Here is a 22,483-nt window from a genome sequence, read left to right as displayed (position 1 = left end):
ATGCAACTGCCCTGAGGAGAGAGCCAGGCAGTAAGCCCACATAAGACCAACCCCACTGGATCAGGCCATAGGTCCATCTAGTCCAGCTTCCTGTATCTCACAGCGGCCCACCAAATGCCCCAGGGAGCACACCAGATAACAAGAGACCTCATCCTGGTGCCCTCCCTTGCATCTGGCATTCTGACATAACCCATTTCTAAAATCAGGAGGTTGCGCATACATATCATGGCTTGTACCCCGTATTGGATTTTTCCTCCAGAAACTTGTCCAATCCCCTTTTAAAGGCGTCTAGGATAGACGCCAGCACCACATCCTGTGGCAAGGAGTTCCACAGACCGACCACACGCTGAGTAAAGAAATATTTTCTTTTGTCTGTCCTAACCCGCCCAACACTCAATTTTAGTGGATGTCCCCTGGTTCTGGTATTATGTGAGAGTGTAAAGAGCATCTCCCTATCCACTCTGTCCATCCCCTGCATAATTTTGTATGTCTCAATCATGTCCCCCCTCAGGCATCTCTTTTCTAGGCTGAAGAGGCCCAAACGCCGTAGCCTTTCCTCATAAGGAAGGTGCCCCAGCCCCGTAATCAGCTTAGTTGCTCTCTTTTGCACCTTTTCCATTTCCACTATGTCTTTTTTGAGATGCGGCGACCAGAACTGGACACAATACTCCAGGTGTGGCCTTACCATAGATTTGTACAATGGCATTATAATACTAGCCGTTTTGTTCTCAATACCCTTCCTAATGATCCCAAGCATAGAATTGGCCTTCTTCACTGCCGCCGCACATTGGGTCGACACTTTCATCGACCTGTCCACCACCACCCCAAGATCTCTCTCCTGATCTGTCACAGACAGCTCAGAACCCATCAGCCTATATCTAAAGTTTGGATTTTTTGCCCCAATGTGCATGACTTTACACTTGACATTGAAGCGCATCTGCCATTTTGCTGCCCATTCTGCCCATTCTGCCAGTCTGGAGAGATCCTTCTGGAGCTCCTCACAATCACCAGTGCTCCCACCAGTGACAGCAAAGTGCCTGGAGGCACCGATATCACATTACAAGGACAAGGTAGGACACAAGGGAGGCCACAATACATGACCAAACTCTCCTAGTCAGTCTCCAGGTAGTTCCTGCAGCAGCACACAGGTAGTTTAATCCTCTGACAGGAGGAGTGAGGTGAGCCTCCACTCAACAAAAGAGTGAATTGAGCAGGGGACAGCCTAGAAAGGTGGGCTCCTCAATCTCTCCAGCTTTGGTAGGTTATAAGGTGAGAGGCCTTAGTAGTAAGTGACTGGCACACCAGGGAAGTCTGATTAGAAACTTGTTGATTCTTCTTTTAAACGATGTTATCTCTGATCTCAAGTACAGAATCTGCCAATTTGTCTTCTGTCTTCCCTTTTGTGTCTTAATGCAACAATCCTCTTAAATCTAGGGTTCCCAGCCCATGGTCCGTGGACCACTGGTGGTCTGCAGCGTCCCCCCAGGTGGTCCGCAGCGTCCCCCCAGGTGGTCCACAACGTCTCTGGTGAAAAAAGAAAAAAAAATGCCCTTCCACGCATAAAAAAAGCCTCTGCAGTGCCAGCAGCCAATCAGAGCAGCTCAGAGCCAATCAGAGCATAGCCTTTCTCCATCTCCTGCCTCCCCCCTCCACCTCCCTTCCCTCCTTGTCTGTGAGTGCCCAGACAAGCAAAAAAGTAAAGCGCAGGCGCCTTGTAAGGTGCGCGCGTTTGTGCAGCCTCGTGGCTGAGCTGCATGCAGAGGAGAGGTGCCCTGCCACCCGCTGCCTCCAGCCTACTGCCTCCATTCCTTGACCCTGTGAGTTCAGGTGAGCCCTTGTAGCCTGGTTTCGCAGATTAGGGGGGCCTGGGGAGGGGGGATCCTGGGGAGGGGAGGAGGTGGGGGTCCTGAGGAGGGGGAGGAATGAGAGAGGAGGAGAAGGAGCAGGCTCCCAAAGGCATGGCTGGCTGGCTGGCTGGCTGGGGGAGTTTCTCTGGGAGTGGGTTTCTCTGGATGTGATTTCCCTGGGAGTCTGGACTCCAGTTGGCCAGGGTAGGGAGTCGGAGGCAGTGTGGCAGCAAGAGAGGGGAGAAACAGTATGCTCAACCCCCAACCCCCAGTTGGCAGGATTGGGCTCCTGGATGTGCTCTTCTAATGCCCAGGGGTGGAGCAAGGGATCCAGGCAACCAGGTTTTTGCACCCTTTTTGGAGAGAGAAACAGGCAGCACCTCGGCTGTCTTACTACAAGCTGCCCACCTGGGGAGAAGCAATCCCAGAAGTTGCAGAACAGGCACCACCATAGCCAAGTACAGCAGGTGTAACCCCTGACTCTTCCTCCTCAAAGAGTAGCAGCAGCAACTTTGTCCATGGGAAGCCCTCCCCCACCCCACACTTGGCCAGTTCCCCAATCTCCTCAGATTGCAATCCTATGTATGCTTACCTTGGAGTAAGCCCCATTGACTATAATGGGACTTACTTCTGAGTAGACAGGCCTAGAATAGGGCTTTTAGTCACACTGTGGCTGTGATGAACTTCTCCAGAAATTTCTCCAATCCCCTTTTAAAGGCATCTAGTCTAGACACCCTCACCACATCCTGGAGCAAGGAGTTCCACAGACTAATGGCAGAGTGGGCAGTTGTTGTTTTGTGGCTGCAGCCTATCAGCTTGCTCATGCTCTCTTTGTCCTAACCAAAGTAGTCCACAGCTAGAGAATGACAGCAATTAGAACAGGAAGTCAAGAGAGGCTCTTTTTTCCTCTAAAGACCTTGCAGTGCACACCAAAAGGACTTTTCTTCCTGGGACATGCAGCAGCCATTCTGAGACATCTCTCTGAGCTGGTGTTTCCTTCACATGTCTCTTCTCCTTCAGGACCGACCTGCCTAAAGTGTGTTGAACACTTTCCTAAAGACTCTGGACTCACAAGTAAATTTGGGTGGTGTGGAGAGGGGGGAGCAGGTCCAGGGCTGTGCAACAAAAGGACCTGTGGAGGGGTGTGTGTGCTTTTTGCTGGCTCATTTAACTACCTTGCATGACTTGTCTATAATCCCCTTGTGCTCACCCTCTCCCTTTTTGGGATGTTTTTCCACACTTAAAAGAGGCAAGGGCTGTGCGTAATGTGGTCTGGTGTGGAGAAAAAGAGACTGAATTGAATTGGGTGGGTGGGTGTGAAAACCTCTGAGTTGGGGGGGGGATTATTTGTGTTCCATGTATTCTTCTGGATTCATGTAAAAATGTTCCAACAGCTAGCTAATGGTGAAGTTTTCTATGTGTTGTCTTTTAGAAAATGGCACCAAAGAGGAAACATGACAGCAGTTACATCAAGTTTGGATTCACTGCGGTTGAAGTAAATCGAGAAACAAGACCCCCAGTGTGTGATCTGTGCCACTGTTCTCAGCAATGAAGCGCTACAACCTACAAAGTTAGAATGTCATTTGAAGACCGCCCATCCTAATTTGAGTGATCGACCACCAGAATTCTTTGCAGGAAAATTGGAGACTTTGAAGGAAGTGAAGCCTGGAACAGGTGGTGCAAGATACACAGCGTATGAAAAATTACTGTCTGCGTCATTCAAAATGGCACAAATAATTGCAAAAACCAAAAAACCACACACACTCAGTGAGTCAGAGTGAAGCCTTGCTTGCTGACCACTGTTGAAGATGTTCTTGGTGAGGAAGCAAAAAAAAAAATGCAAGAAATTCCATTGTCAAACAACACAGTGAAGGTACGAATTGAAAAAATGTTGCATGATATTGAAGAGCAGCTTCTGGCAAAAAATAAAAATTCACATTATTTTGCTCTGCAGTGCGATGAGACTACTGACATTGAACAGTGTTGCCAATTACTAGTCTTTGTCCTATTTTTAGACAAGGACAACACAATCAAAGAAGAATTACTACTGCCGCGAGAACTGGAAACTACATCAAAAGGATCCAATGTTATGAAAATAATCAGTGATTATTTTGAGAAGCATGGGATGATGTGGGAAAAGCCTGCTGGTTTTTGTACAGATGGAGCTCCTGCTATGCTAGGATCATGCTTGGGTCTAGCAACATTGGTGAAAGAGAAGAACTGCCTGATGTTGACAACACACTGCATCATTTATGGCCAAGTGTTAGCTTCCAAAACACTGACAGAAGACTTGGCTAATACAATGAAACTGGCCATGACAATGGTGAACACTGTCAAAAGCAGTTCACTTAATACATGTGTGTTCAAAAAATTGTGTGCTGATTTAGACGCTGAGCATAAAATACTACTTTTTCACGCCGAAGTTCGTTGGCTTTCCAAAGGAAACATGTTGGGACGATGAGCTCAGGGAGGAGCTGAAGGTAATTTTAATTGAGAAAAACATGAGCAGTTGGAGCAGTTTTGTGATCCAAAATTCCAGATGCGTCTGGCCTATCTTGTGGATATTTTTTCCACATTTAAACAAGCTAAATTTGCAGCTGCAAGGTTCTGGAAATAAAACATTGGAAGGCACTGCAAACATCTTCATGTTTCAAGACAAACTTCGCTCATTTGTTTGCAAAATTGAATTATGGATAGATAAAGTCAAGGCAAAACTATTTCTTTTTTCAGACGCTGAAAACCCTTGTTGACGACAAGAGTTATACTTCTATCATAGCAGAAGTCCAAGGAAGCATTCTGCGCCACCTGCAAACACTTAAAGATGAATTCATTCGATACTTCCCAGAATGCTACAGAGTTGAAGTGGAAGCAATCTGGAAAGTGATTCGAAACCCTTTCACCCTCAAAGCTGGGGAACTGCCTGATAAAATTCAGGAAGAGGTCATCGAATTACAAACTGACAGCAACCGCAAGGAAGCTTTTGAATCTGGCACAAATTCTGGTACAAAAAGGTAGTTTCTTATTCTCAGCTTGGGAAAATCGCCTTGTGGTACTTTGTTGTGTTTTCAGCAACTTTTTTGTGTGAACAGGGATTTTCTAGTCTGCTAATGATGAAAAATAAGCAGAGGAATCGGTTGGACCCTAGTGATGACATGAGTGTAGCTTTGAGCAGCAGTATAAAGCCAAGAATTCCACAACTAGTGAAGCAAATGCAAGCACAACCATCACGTTAATTATGAAATAATCTTATGTATTACAAATTTAATTGTATTTTTTGTGTGTGGGGGTGCAGGGGTTGCATGTGGTCCCTGCTGTCTCCAAATTTTGCCTTAGTGGTCCCTGAGCTCCTAAAGTTTTGGAACCACTGCCTTAAATAAACAATTTGCCTTCTTCTTCAGCCTAGGCAGCAGTTTCTTGCGTGGTCAGAAAGAGGAGCCAAAAGAGCCAAAAGTCTGTTGGCCTCAGAAGTTTCCCTGACCCTCTCCGAAGGGCAGCACTGGGAGGAATGCATTGAATGTCACCTTTGGTTTCATCCTCTCCCCACTCCTTTCCCTACATGCTCCTGGTAGCAGCAACCCGTGAATTATCATTTCATGCATGGTCCTGGCAAGTGGTGTGTTCTTGAAGGGAATCCAAAGGTGAGGGACAAGTCAGGTTCATGGAGGTGAGCCAGACCCCTTTTCAGTTTTGGATCATCACACATTATTAAACACAATGCCCTCCCAGCATGGGCAAACCTTCTCCTCCCAATTTACCTACTGAGTGTTTGCAGAGGCACACCCAACTTGTTTGCATAGAGGTTGCCTGAAGTCTATCACTTCACCCAGACATGGCATTTACGCAAGCAGCAGTAAAAATTCTTGCAGAAATTCCTCTGAGAGCCCTTCAGCTCTTTTGGGATTGTACTCAGTGGGTCAAGGGTCAAGCTACATGTGAAGGGGAAGTTTTTTTAGAGGACTGCCCCATTTTGGCACACTGTATAAAGCAACAGGGGGTGGGGAATCTGATCCCTATAAATAAAGTTGCAAACCAAGCTCAAATCCTGCCCTGCCCATACTCTGGTTACTTAATGCATTTTTTTTTCACCAGCCTAGTTCCATTCCAGTATTTGAGACAGGCTAGAACAGGGATGTCCAAACTTTATGGCAGGAGGGCCACATCATCTCTCTGACACTGCTTCGGGGGCTGGGGGGAAAAATAATTAATTTACATTTCAAATTTGAATAAAATTATGTAAATGAATATATTAGAGAGGGAACTTATATGAATGAATGAAGGTCTTGCAATAACTCAAGGCCTATAAAAGGCCTTGCACAAAGCAAGACTGGCCTTTCCTTCTCTGCCACTGCTGCATCACAGACGTAAACAGCAAGCAGTGGAGGGAGCTCTCGTCCCACAGCTCACACCAGAGGTTGAACTGCTGGCCGTCATTCTGAGAGCAGTTGTGTTGGGCCAGTGTGGGTTCCAGCAAGTCTCCGGAGGGCCAGAGGCTTATTGGAGACTGGGGGCCCCCTGCGGGCTGGATTGGGAGTCCTTGAGGGTCGCAAGTGGCCCCAGGGCCGGGGTTTGGGCACCCCTGGGCTAGAATAATGATTTTTGAAGTTTTTTATTTTCCCTTCACAGCACACTGATCTCTATGGTCTTCACCTATTGTGATGTTACTTTCAGCTTTGGGGAGATTCTTCCAGGTTCTGCAACTCAGTTTCGAGGGCAATTGTCCATAGTAACAAATTGTTTGTCCCTCTTCCTCTGCTGGAAAAGGGGCAGACTATTCTGGACTAAGGACAGTTGCCCTAAAAACTGAGCCACAGAACCCAAAAGAGTTTTTTCAGTGATTTCCAACTCCAAACTTCCAAGACACACTCGGGGATCTTTCATGGCACATCAGTGACACACTGGTTGAAAAATTGCTGGGCTAGAAAGCAAGCGCCTTTAGCGACACCATGAAAGAAGAGACATTTCAGCTCCCATCGTCTGTACATATCTTCTGTGGTAAAAATGAGACCCCTTTCATTCTGCTGCTTTATAAGCAGATTGGACAGATGTGTAGACAACAAAGGCAGGTGTCTAGTTTCACCCTTCAGCATATAAGAAGAAAGCCCTGCTGGATCAGACCACGTGCTAGGGAGGAAGTTCCCTTGAATAAGTGGGTAGAGAACAGTGGTTGGCAGTTGCAAGGCGCTAAAGAGGAACATTCTGCAGCTACCCACACTTTTCTTTTGTAGGAAACTGACACAGGTGTCAAAATTCAATGACAGGCCTGTATGTCTTGTGACTCACTAAGCTAGACATGGCCACAGCTGCTGTGTATATATATGGAGCCAGGGTGAATCATGAGCTTGCATCACTGGGCAGCTACCAAGGCCCTGCTGCGGATCCCTGAGACCACCTCTGTGCCTAAAGCCGTTGCGAAGTTGTGGCAGAGTGACTCTGTCGGGGCATGCCTTTGGAAAAAGGTGCCCACTGAAGGCAGTTTGTCAAGGCCTTTCACACTGGAGGCCCACAATGGGCTCAAGTTTCCTGTTTTGATTGACTGCCTGGATTTGTAAAAACAGTGGTGCATCAAACATCTGGCAACCATAATCCAGGGCAGGAAGTCTGTGTTCAGCTTGGTGGGTCACAAATTATGCAGACCCCTTCTATAACACTGCCAAGATAAAGAAGACATAGGGGAGCCGTGATTGTGTATGGTGAAGCATTAAAAATTCCAGTCCCTTGCAAATATTGCTTGGGTGGAGTCCTTTATAGTAAACCTGATCTTCCGCTACTCATATTTAGAAAACTAATTACACATTGCTCCGGGCCTCAGTTTCTTTGCACACATTTCCTAAATAAACAAAAGTACATCATCCACGCAAATGGACATTTTGTTACGTGAAAATCCCCCTTTTTGCCTTTTAGCTGTGATTTTCTCTATATATATCTGGTTATGCTATTATGGATTATAATATCATACAAGCTAAACTGTTCTCCCAGCTTACAGGGCACATTTCCAGGACTCTGGTCAAGCCACAAGCTCATGGTTACACAACCACCACCACCCCCCATAGTCACACATTATGGGAGGAAGTCTTGTGTCTAATCCAATCACTGTTTAAGCATCTCCTACATTACTGTATGCAAACTTGAAATGCCTTCCAGCTTTTGGTGTTGAAATTCTGTTGATAAGTGATAAGTACATCCTGATCCCCATTCAAATGTATAAGCATTACTCCAAGCACCCAGCATTGTGTTCGGATCAAGCTACCTTCCAGCTCGGTCTATCACCCAACCTCTTATAGGAGAGGTCTTGGCCCTCTCACAATCCTGCTCTCTCTCTCTCTCTCTCTCCAAGGCCCAACACATGGCCTGTGCTTCACCCCATGTAGTGGGCGGGGCAATGCCCCAGGTGGTGGGTGTGGTGATGTACCATCGCCCCAACCCCACTGGTTTTTTGGCTGTACCTTTTGTTAGAACACAGATATTTCAATGTGGTTTGTTTCATTGCATTCTGCATGAAATTACGCATGGATTGATATATAACATGATGGGATTATTCCTCCAAATTCTGATTTTAGTGATTTTGAAAACTTGTAGAGTCTCACACACACACACACACACACACACACCCCGTGTCAACTTACTAACAACTTATTGCAGTAGTTCTCAAACATTTAGCACCGGGACCCACTTTTTAGAATGACAATCTGTCCAGGACCCATTGGAAGTGATGTCATGGCCAGAAGTGACATCATCAAGCAAAATAAAAGAAATAATTAAATTAAAATAAAAGAAATAATTAAATAAGGGGGAGCCAGTCCTGTTCCACCAAGTGAATCTACTCTGAAGTAAGTCCCATAGTGGTCAATGGGACTTACTCTTGGGAAAGTGTGGGTAGAATTGCAGCCTGTGAGCCCAATCCTATGCATGTCTACTCTGAAGTAAGTTCCATAGTGGTTAATGGGGCTTACTCTCAGGAAAGTGTGGGTAGGACTGCATCCTGTGAGCCCAATCCTATGCATGTCTACTCTGAAGTAAGTCCCATAGTGGTCAATGGAGCATACTCTGTAGTCTGTCTGCAATAACCCCCCCCCCAAGAAAGTGAAATTTCAAGTCCTCCCCAGTGCCCAGTTTAAAGTCATGAGTTTCACAACTCATCCAAAGCTGCACAGGTGCCCTCCGCCAAGCTATGCAGAAGATAGCAGTCCAACCCTTTATCTCTTCAGCTTACTCCTTCTTGCACACTCTTTGTCAACAAAACAGAAGCTCCCAGCATGTCCTGCACTTCGTTTTTTATTCAAGCAGGGTTTGGCAACCTACGATCAGTGGGCTGAATCTGGCCCACCACCAAGGTCATCTGCCTCCTGCCCAATTTGCCATGTGCTGGACAGAGAATGGCAAAGCTACCCACCCAGGCCCACAGAGTCCCTGTTGCACAAGGTGAAGGGCATCCAGAGTCTGTGAGCTGCTCCCCTGGTCACTCGCCCACTTGATGTGAGCCGCATTATCAGTGGATAATGGATGGACCGGCACTGCTTACAAGCTCATTGTAAGGACCACGTCAAGATAATAGATTTGTAGCGCTTTGCACACTCAGAAAGAACAAATGTTAAATACTAAGTATTGCTAGTCATAGGAAGATTCGTGGAGCCACTCAGAGCCCTGCCACCCTTATCAGCTGACAACTCAAAATCTCATTCAGCTACTCTCTTGGCTCCTCAGATTCACCAGGCACTGCACGTGCCTTTCAAGCATATCTTTGCAATCAGAAGTACTAGGGAGTTGCCTTTTTATTTAAAATGAAAGATAAGATACTTAGGAAACTGAATTCAATTGCCAGTGCTAACTGCTGAAGTGCATCATCAGGGTATATACACAGTCAAGCATTTGTGTTATTGAATTGAGGGGTGCTTGTGTGTGTGTCTGGGAAAGAACTCTGCTTATAGATTATTTTTTTAATCCAGTGAAGAACCAATGACTGGACTGGATGAACGACTAGTTTTGTGAGTTCTGACAGTCTGTTATTTCTGTGAGGCTAAGTATTCTCATGTGACTGTGTGCATAGGAGGCATTGTCTGTCTTCACTCTGAATGGGCTTCATTTTGCCTTAGTAATTTTAGCAGACTGATTTCCATCTCACACAACACTCTCTCACTGTGTGAGATTTCCGTCTCACACAACACTCTCACACAACAATTTCCCACTCACACAATACCAGAACCAGGGGATATCCACTAAAAATGAGTGTTGGAGAGTTAGGACAGACCAAAGAAAGCATTTCTTTACCCAGCTTGTAATTAGTCTATGGAATGCCTTGCCACAGCATGTGGTGATGGCAACTGGCCTAGGCATCTTTCAAAGGGGATTGGACACATTTTTGGAGGAAAAGTCCATCATGGGTTACAAGCCATGATGGATATGTGCAACCTGGTTTTAGAAGTAGGCTAGCTCAGAATGCAGATGCAAGGGAGAGCACCAGGGTGTAGGTCTCTTGTTGTCTTGTGTGCTCCCTGAAGCATCTGGTGGGCCACTGCTCACAGGAAGCTGGACTAGAAAGGCCTTTGGCCTGATCCAGCAGGGCTCTTCTTATGTTCTTATGGATATACTAGATTTACTTGTTCTGCATTTACTGAATTTCATGTGCTTGAACAAATGTGTTCCTCTTTCCCTGTTTCAGAGACATGCCAAAAGCATTGCATCACACTCCCTTTTCTGTTATCTTTCCAGACTTAAGGCATTATCCCTACATACCTTTGGGTTTCTGCCTTATAGGTAGAGGAGATGAAGGAGACTGAGTGCTAACTTGCACAGATATAAAGACCTTTCCTGCCCCTCAGCAGAGGCAAATCAGTAATATAGTCCTTTTTCTCTTCTCACTCAGCATTGGCCCTGGTCATATCTAGTATATCTTATTAGAATGGATGCTTCATAATTTCTTAGGGGTGTGTCAGGATTTATTTGGACAATGTAAATAGTGGCATTAGGATGAGTCACTACAAGATTAGTCCGATCCACTTGTTTACTTTCACATGAGCCTGCCTGCTTTGTTGAAAACTACCAACTTGCAGCTCAGAAGTCACTGAGTTAGTGAAGGGTGAGACTTTGCAGACTGATGTGAACTGCCTCTGTGACTCCTGGGCTCCTCAGCCCCATAACATCCCAAGCCTGTACCTCCCCTGCCACGACACATAGCCCTTCCTTGCCACAGATCTTACATGAAGTCCTACACTAAGAAGTCTGTGGTTAGAACCAAAGCATGGTAGTTACCCAGAGTCCCAAATAAAGATGGGATAGTGTTCCTTACACAGTGTAAGGAACAGCTCAGCAAAACTATCAAGACAGGATCCCACAATGGGTTCTATAGGAAAATACCTTCCTGACTTAACTCCTAACCGAGGAGTTAAGTCAGATAGAGGTTAAAAGAGAAGATGTTTCAGACCTCATTGATAAATTAAAGATCAATAAGTCACCGGGCCCTGATGGCATACACCCAAGGGTTATTAAGGAATTGAAGAATGAAGTTGCAGATCTCTTGACTAAGGTATGCAACTTGTCCCTCAAAACAGCCACGGTACCAGAAGATTGGAGGATAGCAAATGTCACGCCTATTTTTAAAAAGGGAAAGAGGGGGGACCCGGGAAACTATAGGCCGGTCAGCCTAACATCCATACCGGGTAAGATGGTGGAATGCCTCATCAAAGATAGGATCTCAAAACACATAGACGAACAGGCCTTGCTGAGGGAGAGTCAGCATGGCTTCTGTAAGGGTAAGTCTTGCCTCACAAACCTTATAGAATTCTTTGAAAAGGTCAACAGGCATGTGGATGCGGGAGAACCCGTGGACATTATATATCTGGACTTTCAGAAGGCATTTGACACGGTCCCTCACCAAAGGCTACTGAAAAAACTCCACAGTCAGGGAATTAGAGGACAGGTCCTCTAATTGGATTGAGAACTGGTTGGAGGCCAGGAAGCAGAGAGTGGGTGTCAATGGGCAATTTTCACAATGGAGAGAGGTGAAAAGCGGTCTGCCCCAAGGATCTGTCCTGGGACCGGTGCTTTTCAACCTCTTCATAAATGACCTGGAGACAGGGTTGAGCAGTGAAGTGGCTAAGTTTGCAGACGACACCAAACTTTTCCGAGTGGTAAAGACCAGAAGTGATTGTGAGGAGCTCCAGAAGGATCTCTCCAGACTGGCAGAATGGGCAGCAAAATGGCAGATGCGCTTCAATGTCAGTAAGTGTAAAGTCATGCACATTGGGGCAAAAAATCAAAACTTTAGATATAGGCTGATGGGTTCTGAGCTGTCTGTGACAGATCAGGAGAGAGATCTTGGGGTGGTGGTGGACAGGTCGATGAAAGTGTCGACCCAATGTGCGGCGGCAGTGAAGAAGGCCAATTCTATGCTTGGGATCATTAGGAAGGGTATTGAGAACAAAACGGCTAATATTATAATGCCGTTGTACAAATCGATGGTAAGGCCACACCTGGAGTACTGTGTCCAGTTCTGGTCGCCGCATCTCAAAAAAGACATAGTGGAAATGGAAAAGGTGCAAAAGAGAGCGACTAAGCTGATTACGGGGCTGGGGCACCTTCCTTATGAGGAAAGGCTACGGCGTTTGGGCCTCTTCAGCCTAGAAAAGAGACGCCTGAGGGGGGACATGATTGAGACATACAAAATTATGCAGGGGATGGACAGAGTGGATAGGGAGATGCTCTTTACACTCTCACATAATACCAGAACCAGGGGACATCCACTAAAATTGAGTGTTGGGCGGGTTAGGACAGACAAAAGAAAATATTTCTTTACTCAGCGCGTGGTCAGTCTGTGGAACTCCTTGCCACAGGATGTGGTGCTGGCGTCTAGCCTAGACGCCTTTAAAAGGGGATTGGACGAGTTTCTGGAGGAAAAATCCATTATGGGGTACAAGCCATGATGTGTATGCGCAACCTCCTGATTTTAGGAATGGGTTAAGTCAGAATGCCAGATGTACGGGAGAGCACCAGGACGAGGTCTCTTGTTATCTGGTGTGCTCCCTGGGGCATTTGGTGGGCCGCTGTGAGATACAGGAAGCTGGACTAGATGGGCCTATGGCCTGATCCAGTGGGGCTGTTCTTATGTTCTTATGTTCTTATGACTTCCAGCTGAACAATCAGTTGACCCAATCTCAGTCACTGGCTTGTCTCTTGTCACAGCAATCTCTGATATACCTTGTGGTGAAGTTCATTTCGCATCACCTGTATTCTATCACAACACTCCCTACAACAGTGTCCTGGGAAAAGTAGCCATTGAAGGAGCAATTACCTGGAGGATGAATTCATAGGTGCATGATAAACACTCTCAGTGATTCTTTGGTGCAGCTGGCTTGCCTCTGTTGAAGAAAACAAGAAAAGGTGGCATCTGTATTAGCATTTGGGCAGGTGCATGAGATAATAATGTAGAACAGCAGTTCCCAAATTTTGTGCTGCAACATCCTGGGACACTCCCCTGCATTGAGACATACAAAATTATACAGGGGATGGACAGAGTGGATAGGGAGATGCTCTTTACACTCTCACATAACACCAGAACCAGGGGACATCCACTAAAATTGAGTGTTGGGAGAGTTAGAACAGACAAAAGAAAATATTTCTTTACTCAGCGTGTGGTTGGTCTGTGGAACTCCTTGCCACAGAATGTGGTGATGGCGTCTAGCCTGGACACCTTTAAAAGGGGATTGGACAAGTTTCTGGAGGAAAAATCCAATACGGGGTATAAGCCATGATGTGTATGTGCAACCTCCTGATTTTAGAAATGGGTTATGTCAGAATGCCAGATGCAAGGGAGGGCACCAGGATGAGGTCTCTTGTTATCTGGTGTGCTCCCTGGGGCATTTGGTGGGCTGCTGTGAGATACATGAAGCTGGACTAGATGGGCCTATGGCCTGATCCAGTGGGACTGTTCTTATGTTCTTATGACACTGCAGTGAACTCAAAGGGATGCCACAGGATATTTTGCAGGAAGTTCCTGCTGCGTCTCTAAGATTGCAGGCTGTACAGCAACAGAACTGTAGGGCCTCTGTGAAGGAACTACTCTAAGGGTGCCAAGAACAGTTTAAGTTCGGGACACTCTGCACTCAAGTACTTGGAACCTATGAGGTACATTCCTCATACACAGAAGCTTGCATAGATTCCTTTGTCTGGGGTGCAAAGCAGGAGGTATACACAGTAGCCAGCACCAAGACAGGACAGGTCAGTGACAATCTAATGAGTGGTGACTGGGAAGGCCATTCTGTTAAAAGCCTTTAAATGTGGTTGTTTCACTTGATTCCTTCCATGTGATGACTACAATCCTCAGTGCTTTAGAAATTATAGGTAAGGGAGAAATGATTACCTGAATTATTATTATTATTATTATTATTATTATTATTATTATTATTATTATTATTATTATTATTATATCCAACCATACTTGTGACTCTGGCCAGGCAAACCACAAATCTGGTTCACATCGCCACCCCAGAGCTTTCATTTGCACTGAGGACTAAAGGAGATAAAAAACACAACAGGAGTATCTCCCTCTACTTCTTAACATTTCCAAACCACAGTGTAAAAACCCCGTGTTTTTCTTAAACTTGTGTCAGCTCATTTATTGGTGGAGCCTTGAGGAGCCTTCTGGGAGCAGGGGTTCTGATCCAGGTCATTCAGATATGTCGGGTGACACTACCACCAAGATCTGCCCTCCAACCTGCTTCTGATCTGCCCCTGTCCCAGTCCAATCCCCACTCTAATCTACCACCACTCTGCCAGTCAGGGCCTAGGAGAGGGGGGTAAAGGGGGTAATTTGTACCCGTGTACAAGGTCAGAAAGGGGGCCCAGGAGCCAAAGGTGGGGGCCCAAAAATTTCCTGGGATCTTACGTTTTCCTATCTCATCCAGACTCACTGCCCACATGGGGTGCACATGGCACATGGCAGCAACTACTGCCAGAAGCCACATGCAGCAGGGCCAGGAATGCATACATTCCTTAACAGTGTCACGTCTGGGAGGAAGCTGGCTTGCTCCAGGAGCTCTTTGGCTTGTGGATCTGCTTACAAATGAAGGAGTGGATGAGAGCTCGGGGACACAGCTGCAGGGCTACAGCTGCTGCAGACGTGGTGCCCACCCCATTGCCCCCCCACTCTGTTTCCCCTCTTTGGGAAACGGCCCTTAAGAAACTTTGTACCCCCTGATAGAATTCCTCTTGAAGGCCCTGCTGCCAGTCAAACCATGCTAGCAGTCAATTTGTGGGGTGCTGTTGGCAGCACACAGCCTTCTGGGCCCTGCATTGGTGGCAGTGCTCTGCAGACTGGCAAAGAGACTACTGTGGATGAGAGTGGGCCATTAATCTTATTTGTGCGATGGGTTTGCTCCTCTAACTGGGCAGAGGCACCTCTTTAAATTGTGAATCCCTTATATTGAGCAGAGGAAGAACAGTAGCGCCCCACTGTTACGTGAAAATCTCCTTTTCCCTTCCAAGTTGTGATTTTGTATGTATTATGGACTAAAACTCATGCAGGTCAAACCTCAGAATACAGGACACCCTTCCCCCAGTACACTTTTCCAAGGCCCTGGTAGAAGTCACAAGTTTGCACAACCTCTAGCAATGCAGGGATGCCTCCTGATTCAATCACTGTTATGCAAAACAAGCATGCACCTCTGGAGGAAGAAGTCTATTGTTCTATTGTTGTAGCTTTATCACTCTTAAACTCCTCATGCAAACTGCCTCCCTCCCCCAGTCATGGCTGATACCCAGTCTTCATGTTCTTGCATGCTCCACGTGTCCTACTGTGTGTAATGAGCATGCACATCTAGGACAGCTCTAGGTCACATCCGGGTCATTCACATCCAGCTTCCAGGTCAGCCAAGCCCCTTTTAAGAGAGAACTCCGCCACATGGCTCTCTCTCTGGCTGCCCCCTCCAAGGCAAAAGGTCCTCCACGGGACTCTCCCCTCCCCAACTGCTCCCCAGGACAGGTAACTATCTTGCGTTTCTGAAACTCTTTCCCTTCTTCCCCATCTATTCCTCCCTTCTTTCCCCATCTTTAGTTAGCAAACTGGGTTTAGCAGATTAAGGGACTCCTAAAATCCTTCCCTACAACCTATCCGTTTCTGATTCCTTCTCGGATGCACCAAATACATAGCACATGCAACCACCATAAAAGCTAGGTACATTTTTCAAGTACTAGAACCAAGAAATGTATTATGTTTACCTATGTGTTTTTGTAATAAAAATATTACATAAAATAACGTTATCTTTCTCCCAGTCTCCTCTTTAAGCTATACAAGGGATTTTCTCTGTATTACGCTGTTTTGTTATCCAGCCTGCGATCCTATAAAGTTTCCAAAAGGGGTAATATAATAATTCCCCTTAAAACATAACAGCCCTTTTTGGTAACACCATCCAAGTGGATGCTGTGAGTCTCCTCTTGTGCCTTGTTAAGACTGTCCATTTCTTTGCAGAATGGACCAGTTGCTCATTCGTTTTGCACTTGAGAACTTTATTTTTAATGTGGAGAAATGGTTTATAATTATTCTAAAAATAACACTGATTATGGTGTTTTGGGTGCCCTGTCATCCGCTGGCCATTTTTAATTGCTGTTTATATATTTTTAATAGTTATATGTTTTAAACACACATATATTTGCATTTTATAGCCTGATTTTGTCTGTGTTTTTAACATAGTTGTAAGTTGCTTTGGGTGATTTTGGGAGGAAAGCAGGAAATCAATACAGAACCCATTTTAATTCCATACATGATATCTAACAAAAACTTTAAAAAAAACAAAAACACAACTCCATTGAATGATGAATACCTTGGCAGCTAGGTTTGGCCTAGATATCAAATTATTTCTAAGGGGAGTGCTCCAAAGGCTAGGAGGGAGCAACAGATAATACAGAAACAATGAACAGCAAACTTAGAAAGTACTTGCTAGGCAATATCCTAGTATAACAAACCACATCCTGCATCACTGGGGAAGTGTAGCAGTGCTAGAATATTCCTCCCACCCTTGCAGCATTGCCTTGGAAAAAGCACTGCACTGAAGCTAGCCCAGTTGGGTATATGCCCTTGCCTAAACATCTCTCTGAGAGTATGCATGTGTGCTTCATTTCTCAATCTGAAACTATCAGAGGGTCCAGAGCCAGCGGGAGATTCTGTGCCTCCACTGAGTCAGAGCCCAAAGGAGGGACGGCACAGTAAGTACAGCAGGTGATGCCTATGCATTGCCAGCACTGGCTTTGGGAATGGCTTGGATGGTGAGTGATGGTGTGCTTACATGGCACATTGTGGCGCCTGCTGTACTTAACACACCACCACCCCTCTGGCTATGCTACTGTCTGCCTCTGTGGGGTCCTTGAATACATGGCTGACCACTGTGGATTACATTACAGAAAACCAATGGACAGCAAAGACGGAAAGTTATGTTTTGGTCTCCAATCACATAACTTTCCCCTAAGAAGGTCTATCGGGTTCCACATCATCCTTGGAATAATCATGGCATAGCATCACCCGATTGTTGACTTTACCTCAAAACAGGTAATTTTTGTCTCATGCTCATTTGAGGATGTCCTTCTTGATAGCATACTGCAGACATTTAATTATGAAGGCCTGTAAGTGATTACCTTCATATGGTACAGGATTTGGAGATCTGTGGATGTGTTCTCGGTCAAGCTGCTACCCCTCTGGGAGTTCATGTATAGAGAGGGACAGGGTACTAATAAATGCTATTATGTTGGAATGGCTGTTGTTTTGCTGTTGCAATCTGCCTCTGTGAAATAATAAGCTTTTACGCCACCCTGAGCTCCTTGGAGGAAGGGCGGTATAAAAACGTGAGAAATAAAACCAATAAATAAAAACATTCAGAATTCACTGGTGGGTCCCAATGGCGGGTGGCAGCAGATGACCAGATTTGATTTGGTGGGTCATAAATTACAAAGGTTTGTTTTAACAGCTGTGTATGCATGTGTGTGTGAGAGAGAGAGGCAGAGATTTGATAGAGGGAGCCTGGCCTGGCAAGCAGGGAGAGTGATAAACATAGCTACATATGTTGTGTTTCTGACTCAGAGGAAAGACACAGGAGGAAAAGGAAAGGAAAAAGATTCTTCCAAGGAAAAAGATTCCCGCTAAGGGAAGGGAGGGAAGCCATTTGTTATCTAGCTACCTGCCAATCTTAATTTTTTTTCTTTTTATTTCCACAGCTTCCCACCCCAATGAATATGGTGTGCAATAATGCGAACCTGGCATGGACTTTCACAGCTTGATAAGGACAGAAATCCAGCCACTGCTGTACCACCTGTACAGAAAGCCTAAAGGAAGGATGAGCACACTTGCCTGGCCCCCCGGTTTGGAAGCTCCAGGACACCATACATTTCACTTTCCTTACAAGGGATGCCTGCCCCGTGGGGCTGCACAGGCAGAGGAGAGCAACAAGGAGCCCCACCTCAAGTCAAACCTGTGGTCCATCCAGGTCAACTTGGACTGGCAGCAACTTCTCAGGATCTTCTTTACCCTACCTGGGGTCTACATGGTAGGCCTATGCGCCATCCCTCAGCCAAGGCCTTGCAGGCATGACAGACAAGCCACTCACAGCAAAAAGACTTCTCTTTTGCTGGCAGGTGCTACTGCTTGCTTGTACAATTTAGGAGATCAAATCTACTCGTTTATTGCACAAACCTTTCCAACAACACACAAGGTCTGGCATAGAGTTCCGCCTTTTGGGAAGGGTGAGAACATACAATAGATTGACATGATTTCCCACTTTTGAACTGCTTGAGGTTGCATCCGGTGTCTGCATTGCAGCAGAAACATTTGGCAATTTCAGAACTGCTGCTGCCCCACAGAGCTGTAGCCCTTCCCTCAGTCAGCCAAAATTACTAGTTATCAGTTCCACTTAGCATCAGAACTCCTATCCCCCTTCCTGGCCTCAGTCCACCTTCCTGCATCCAAAATTGCCACCGTACGTCTGAGCAGACCCATTGGGGCAGTAGAGGTTTGTTCCCTGCACAAGGGAACAAGTGTTCCTTTTTCTGTAAAAGACTTCTGGGACTGCCTGCTCCTGCAGGATGTAGTGTATGCTCTGGTGGTGCAGCTACAGTGGCAGGGAGGGGTTAGGTAGGACTGGGCTGTTTGTGCGTTTAGCCAGTTCTCTTGTGACACATGGATTCAGAACTACTGTAATCAGTGGTTAGCAAAATGGGGATGGGGGAAACGGCTGTAATTTACTAATGCGCACCAGTTCCTCCTGCAGCGTCCTACCTCTGCAAGCTTCCAGTTGTCCCGTCAGGACTCTCCTAATTTCGGAAACCCAGGTGTTTTTCAGCTCCACAGAAGCAGCCTGTAAAAACAGTGTGGATGCAAATTGCAAATCAGGCAGAGATCCAGGGAGTCACCCTGAACATTCAGATGTCCATGTGGAATTATTTTTGCTGCCTTATAGCCTGTTTCATGAGCCTATTGCACTGTAGATTTCATTCTCTCCTGCTGGATCCTGAGCAAAGTATGTTTGTTGTCAGACAAGGAACAAAGGCAAAGAAAAGCACAGCTTGCCTAGCAACAGAAGAAAACACACGTGCGCGCACACACGCACGCACGCACGCACACACACACACTATCTCCTGCAAGTAGATAAAGGTGCATGCATCACAATGTCTGTGAAGCAGTCAAGAAATGGAGTATAAATATTAACTTCTACATCTCAAATGTGGAATCCCAGATCTGAGCAGCTAGGCTCAGAGTTGGGGAAGGGGAGTGGCAGGTGGGGGAAGGACTAAGCACTTCCTCTTTCCACCTGCTGCCTCTCCAATGTAAATCATTCCCTCCCAACACTCCCCCTGAGATAAGAAGTGCTGCCAGGGGTGTCAACATGTAGTTCTATTCTGAAAAGATAATTGTTTGGCCATCAAGCAAGTTGGTGGCTTAGGCAATTGTTGAACCAGGAACTTCTTAGCTCCCAGCTCACACCCCTATGCACTGAGGCAGCGTGATATAATGGTCAGCATGTTGGACTATAACTGGAAAGTCATCCCCACTGTACTATGATGGTCACTGGTTGACCTGAGGCCAGTCACTAACTGTCAGATTAACCCACCTCAAAGGACTGCTGTGATGGGGAGAAGTATGTCTTCTGCCATGAACTCCTTGGAAGAAGGCAGCACATAAGTGTAATAAATAAAATTTACCCCAAGACAGGGACAAGCAAAGCACAATTTTTCATGGAGTCTCCCTTTCACAACTCAGTACAGTAACATACACATAATTAAATACATTTTTAATTTATAGATTCCAAAAGGAAAAAAGAAGTAAGCCAGCAGGAATGTAAAAAATAGGGGTCTATAAGTACCTGGATAATATATACTTCTTCTCTGCCATTGTACCAAATCTCAAATTTCTTGTTATCGCCTTTGACATTTTCAGTTATCCCAACAGTGCTCATCTGTTAAAAAAGAGGGTTAATGTAAATATGATATTATGTCTTCTTCACAATGTATCCCACTTCTTTTAGTTCACTTCATAGAACACATAAATCCACTACAACACAGACCGCTTTTATAAAGCCTCAACCCATCTGTCAGAATGCCAGACGCAAGGGAGGGCACCAGGATGAGGTCTCTTGTTATCTGGTGTGCTCCCTGGGGCATTTGGTGGGCCGCTGTGAGATAGAGGAAGCTGGACTAGATGGGCCTATGGCCTGATCCAGTGGGGCTGTTCTTATGTTCTTATGTTCTTATGACACACATGCTTGTTGCTCTAGTAACCATATGTTCCCAATCCCACCATGTCCCAATCATGCAATCCTTGTCATTGACTCAGCTGCTGTGATGCTATGAAACATTCACAAACAACACAGGTTTCGTCAGGATAGTGAAGGGTCAGTTTGGATTCAAGAAAATGTTCATATAGGCCCATGAGACAGGAGGAATTGTGTGCAATTGTTAGGAAGCTGCTCAAGAAGCAGGCAGTTGAACAGGCAGTGCGCGTGAAGAGGGCTGGAGACCTGTGGTGATTTCCTGCTTCCTAGCAGTCTCTCAACCATAATACCTAAAGTTTGGGCAAGGGGGATGAAAACTGCTGCACATTCAGAAGTACCCACTGCAATCCTGTTTTCGCAAGGATTGGTGGAAGTCTGTATATAAGAAGCTGTTTTCTATGGAGTCAGATCCATCTAGCCCAGCACTGTCCACTCCGTGTGGCAAAAACTGGCCAGGGTCTCAAAGCGGCATACACCAGACAAGGAGTCACAGCCAGTTCCAGCTCCTTCCCCCAGCAAATTCTTCCTCGATTGCATTCACTCAATTTTGAATCCTGAAACCCTTTGAACTAGCAACAACAGAAATTGAATTTAAACCACATACACTCAGAGCATGTGATCTGCCCATTGTAGGCATCAATGCTCCTGGTCTGGGAACTGGATGTGAGATGACTATATCTGTTAGGGATCCAGGACGACAGAACTTTTCCATTTGCAACTCTTACCAATTCTGTAATTATTTACTGGTTTTAACGTGAGTTTAGTTTTCATAGATATTGTATTCATTGTGTGTGTTTCATTTAATTCTTATCATCTTCACTCTCATCAATGTCACATGCCGGATCTTATCCCCTCCCTTTCAAATCTCTTTGCCCCTTTTCTCTCCCCGGACATACGCCACCACCAAAATAGGTGGCAAAGGAGACCCATTGGCACTTGGGCCAGGATTTTAAGTACAAAATGTTTGTACTTTCCTCCTTCAAGCTATCTGATCACCCCACCACCACAGAATGCTGCATGCACCTTTTGGGTGCATGTGCACTGGGGGAAGCTGTTATGGACAGGATTGGGGCCAAAGTAACTTTCCAGCACTGGCATAGCAGTGCCAATGGCACGTGTGCTGAATCCTGCAGTTGGGTGTCACTCATGGAGGCCTCCTCAAAGTAAGGGAATGTTCGTTCCCTTACCTCAGAGCTGCATTGCCCTTATGAAATGAATATACACTTATTCAATTTTGCTGTGAAATATTTTGCATCTGCTTTAAGATTCTTGGTAGTCTATGGATTTCTATGTCTCTTTTCTTCAACTACAACAAGACACTTACCTTTAAAGAGTTTTTAAAGCTGTATGAAGGAGATTTTTCATGACTATCGGTATTTTCTTCCCGCTTCTTGCAGAAAAGCAGAATTTTCGCATAAAGAAAGAGATGCCTTTGCATTGGCTTGAACCTGGCCAAATCTTTAACTTTATTGTGTCCCTTCTTGTGATCTGTCCAAACATGGAAGGAGCCTTGTAGCAGCAATTTACCAAGCTCATGAACATCTCCCTAGAGAAAGAAAAAAGAGAAACAAATAAAAGCAAAGTCCTAGCCCTTACTGACCCCATTATACTTCAGTTACATCTCATTCAGTGTCAACATCAGTTATTTGGGGGCCCTGGGGATAAAGTCCTGCATTGGACTCCCCACAATGCCCCCATACCCCTCATGATGATGCACTGGGCACTATCACCGGCATTGGTACAAAGCAGTCAGAGGTTAGCACTACCTAACGTGGCTGGCTCACAGTACCAGCACTGATCGCATTAATTTTAATTGCAATTCTTTCCTTAGTGCTTATATTGAAAAGTGATTTTTTTTCTCCTTAGGTGGTTACTGGCTCTTGTCAATTTTTT

At 45.6% G+C, this 22,483-nt stretch overlaps 1 protein-coding gene across 1 annotated transcript in view; it reads right to left on the bottom strand.

Annotated features, from left to right (window-relative positions):
- The window catches only part of LOC136646006 (guanine nucleotide exchange factor DBS-like), a 221,996-nt gene that overhangs the window by 25,034 nt on the left and 174,479 nt on the right, over positions 1-22,483 (bottom strand). The window contains exons 22-25 of the mRNA XM_066622524.1: positions 21,915-22,136; positions 20,183-20,275; positions 19,099-19,177; positions 13,132-13,198 (exon numbers count right to left, since the gene is read on the bottom strand). Coding sequence (XP_066478621.1) covers positions 13,132-13,198; positions 19,099-19,177; positions 20,183-20,275; positions 21,915-22,136 — 461 coding nt within the window. The remainder of the gene's footprint in view (positions 1-13,131; positions 13,199-19,098; positions 19,178-20,182; positions 20,276-21,914; positions 22,137-22,483) is intronic.

Source organism: Tiliqua scincoides, chromosome 3 (assembly GCF_035046505.1).
Source record: "Tiliqua scincoides isolate rTilSci1 chromosome 3, rTilSci1.hap2, whole genome shotgun sequence".
Classification (NCBI taxonomy): Eukaryota; Metazoa; Chordata; class Lepidosauria; order Squamata; family Scincidae; genus Tiliqua; species Tiliqua scincoides.
The sequence above is the reverse complement of the archived record's forward strand: the minus strand, read 5'-3'. Positions and strand labels throughout refer to the sequence as shown.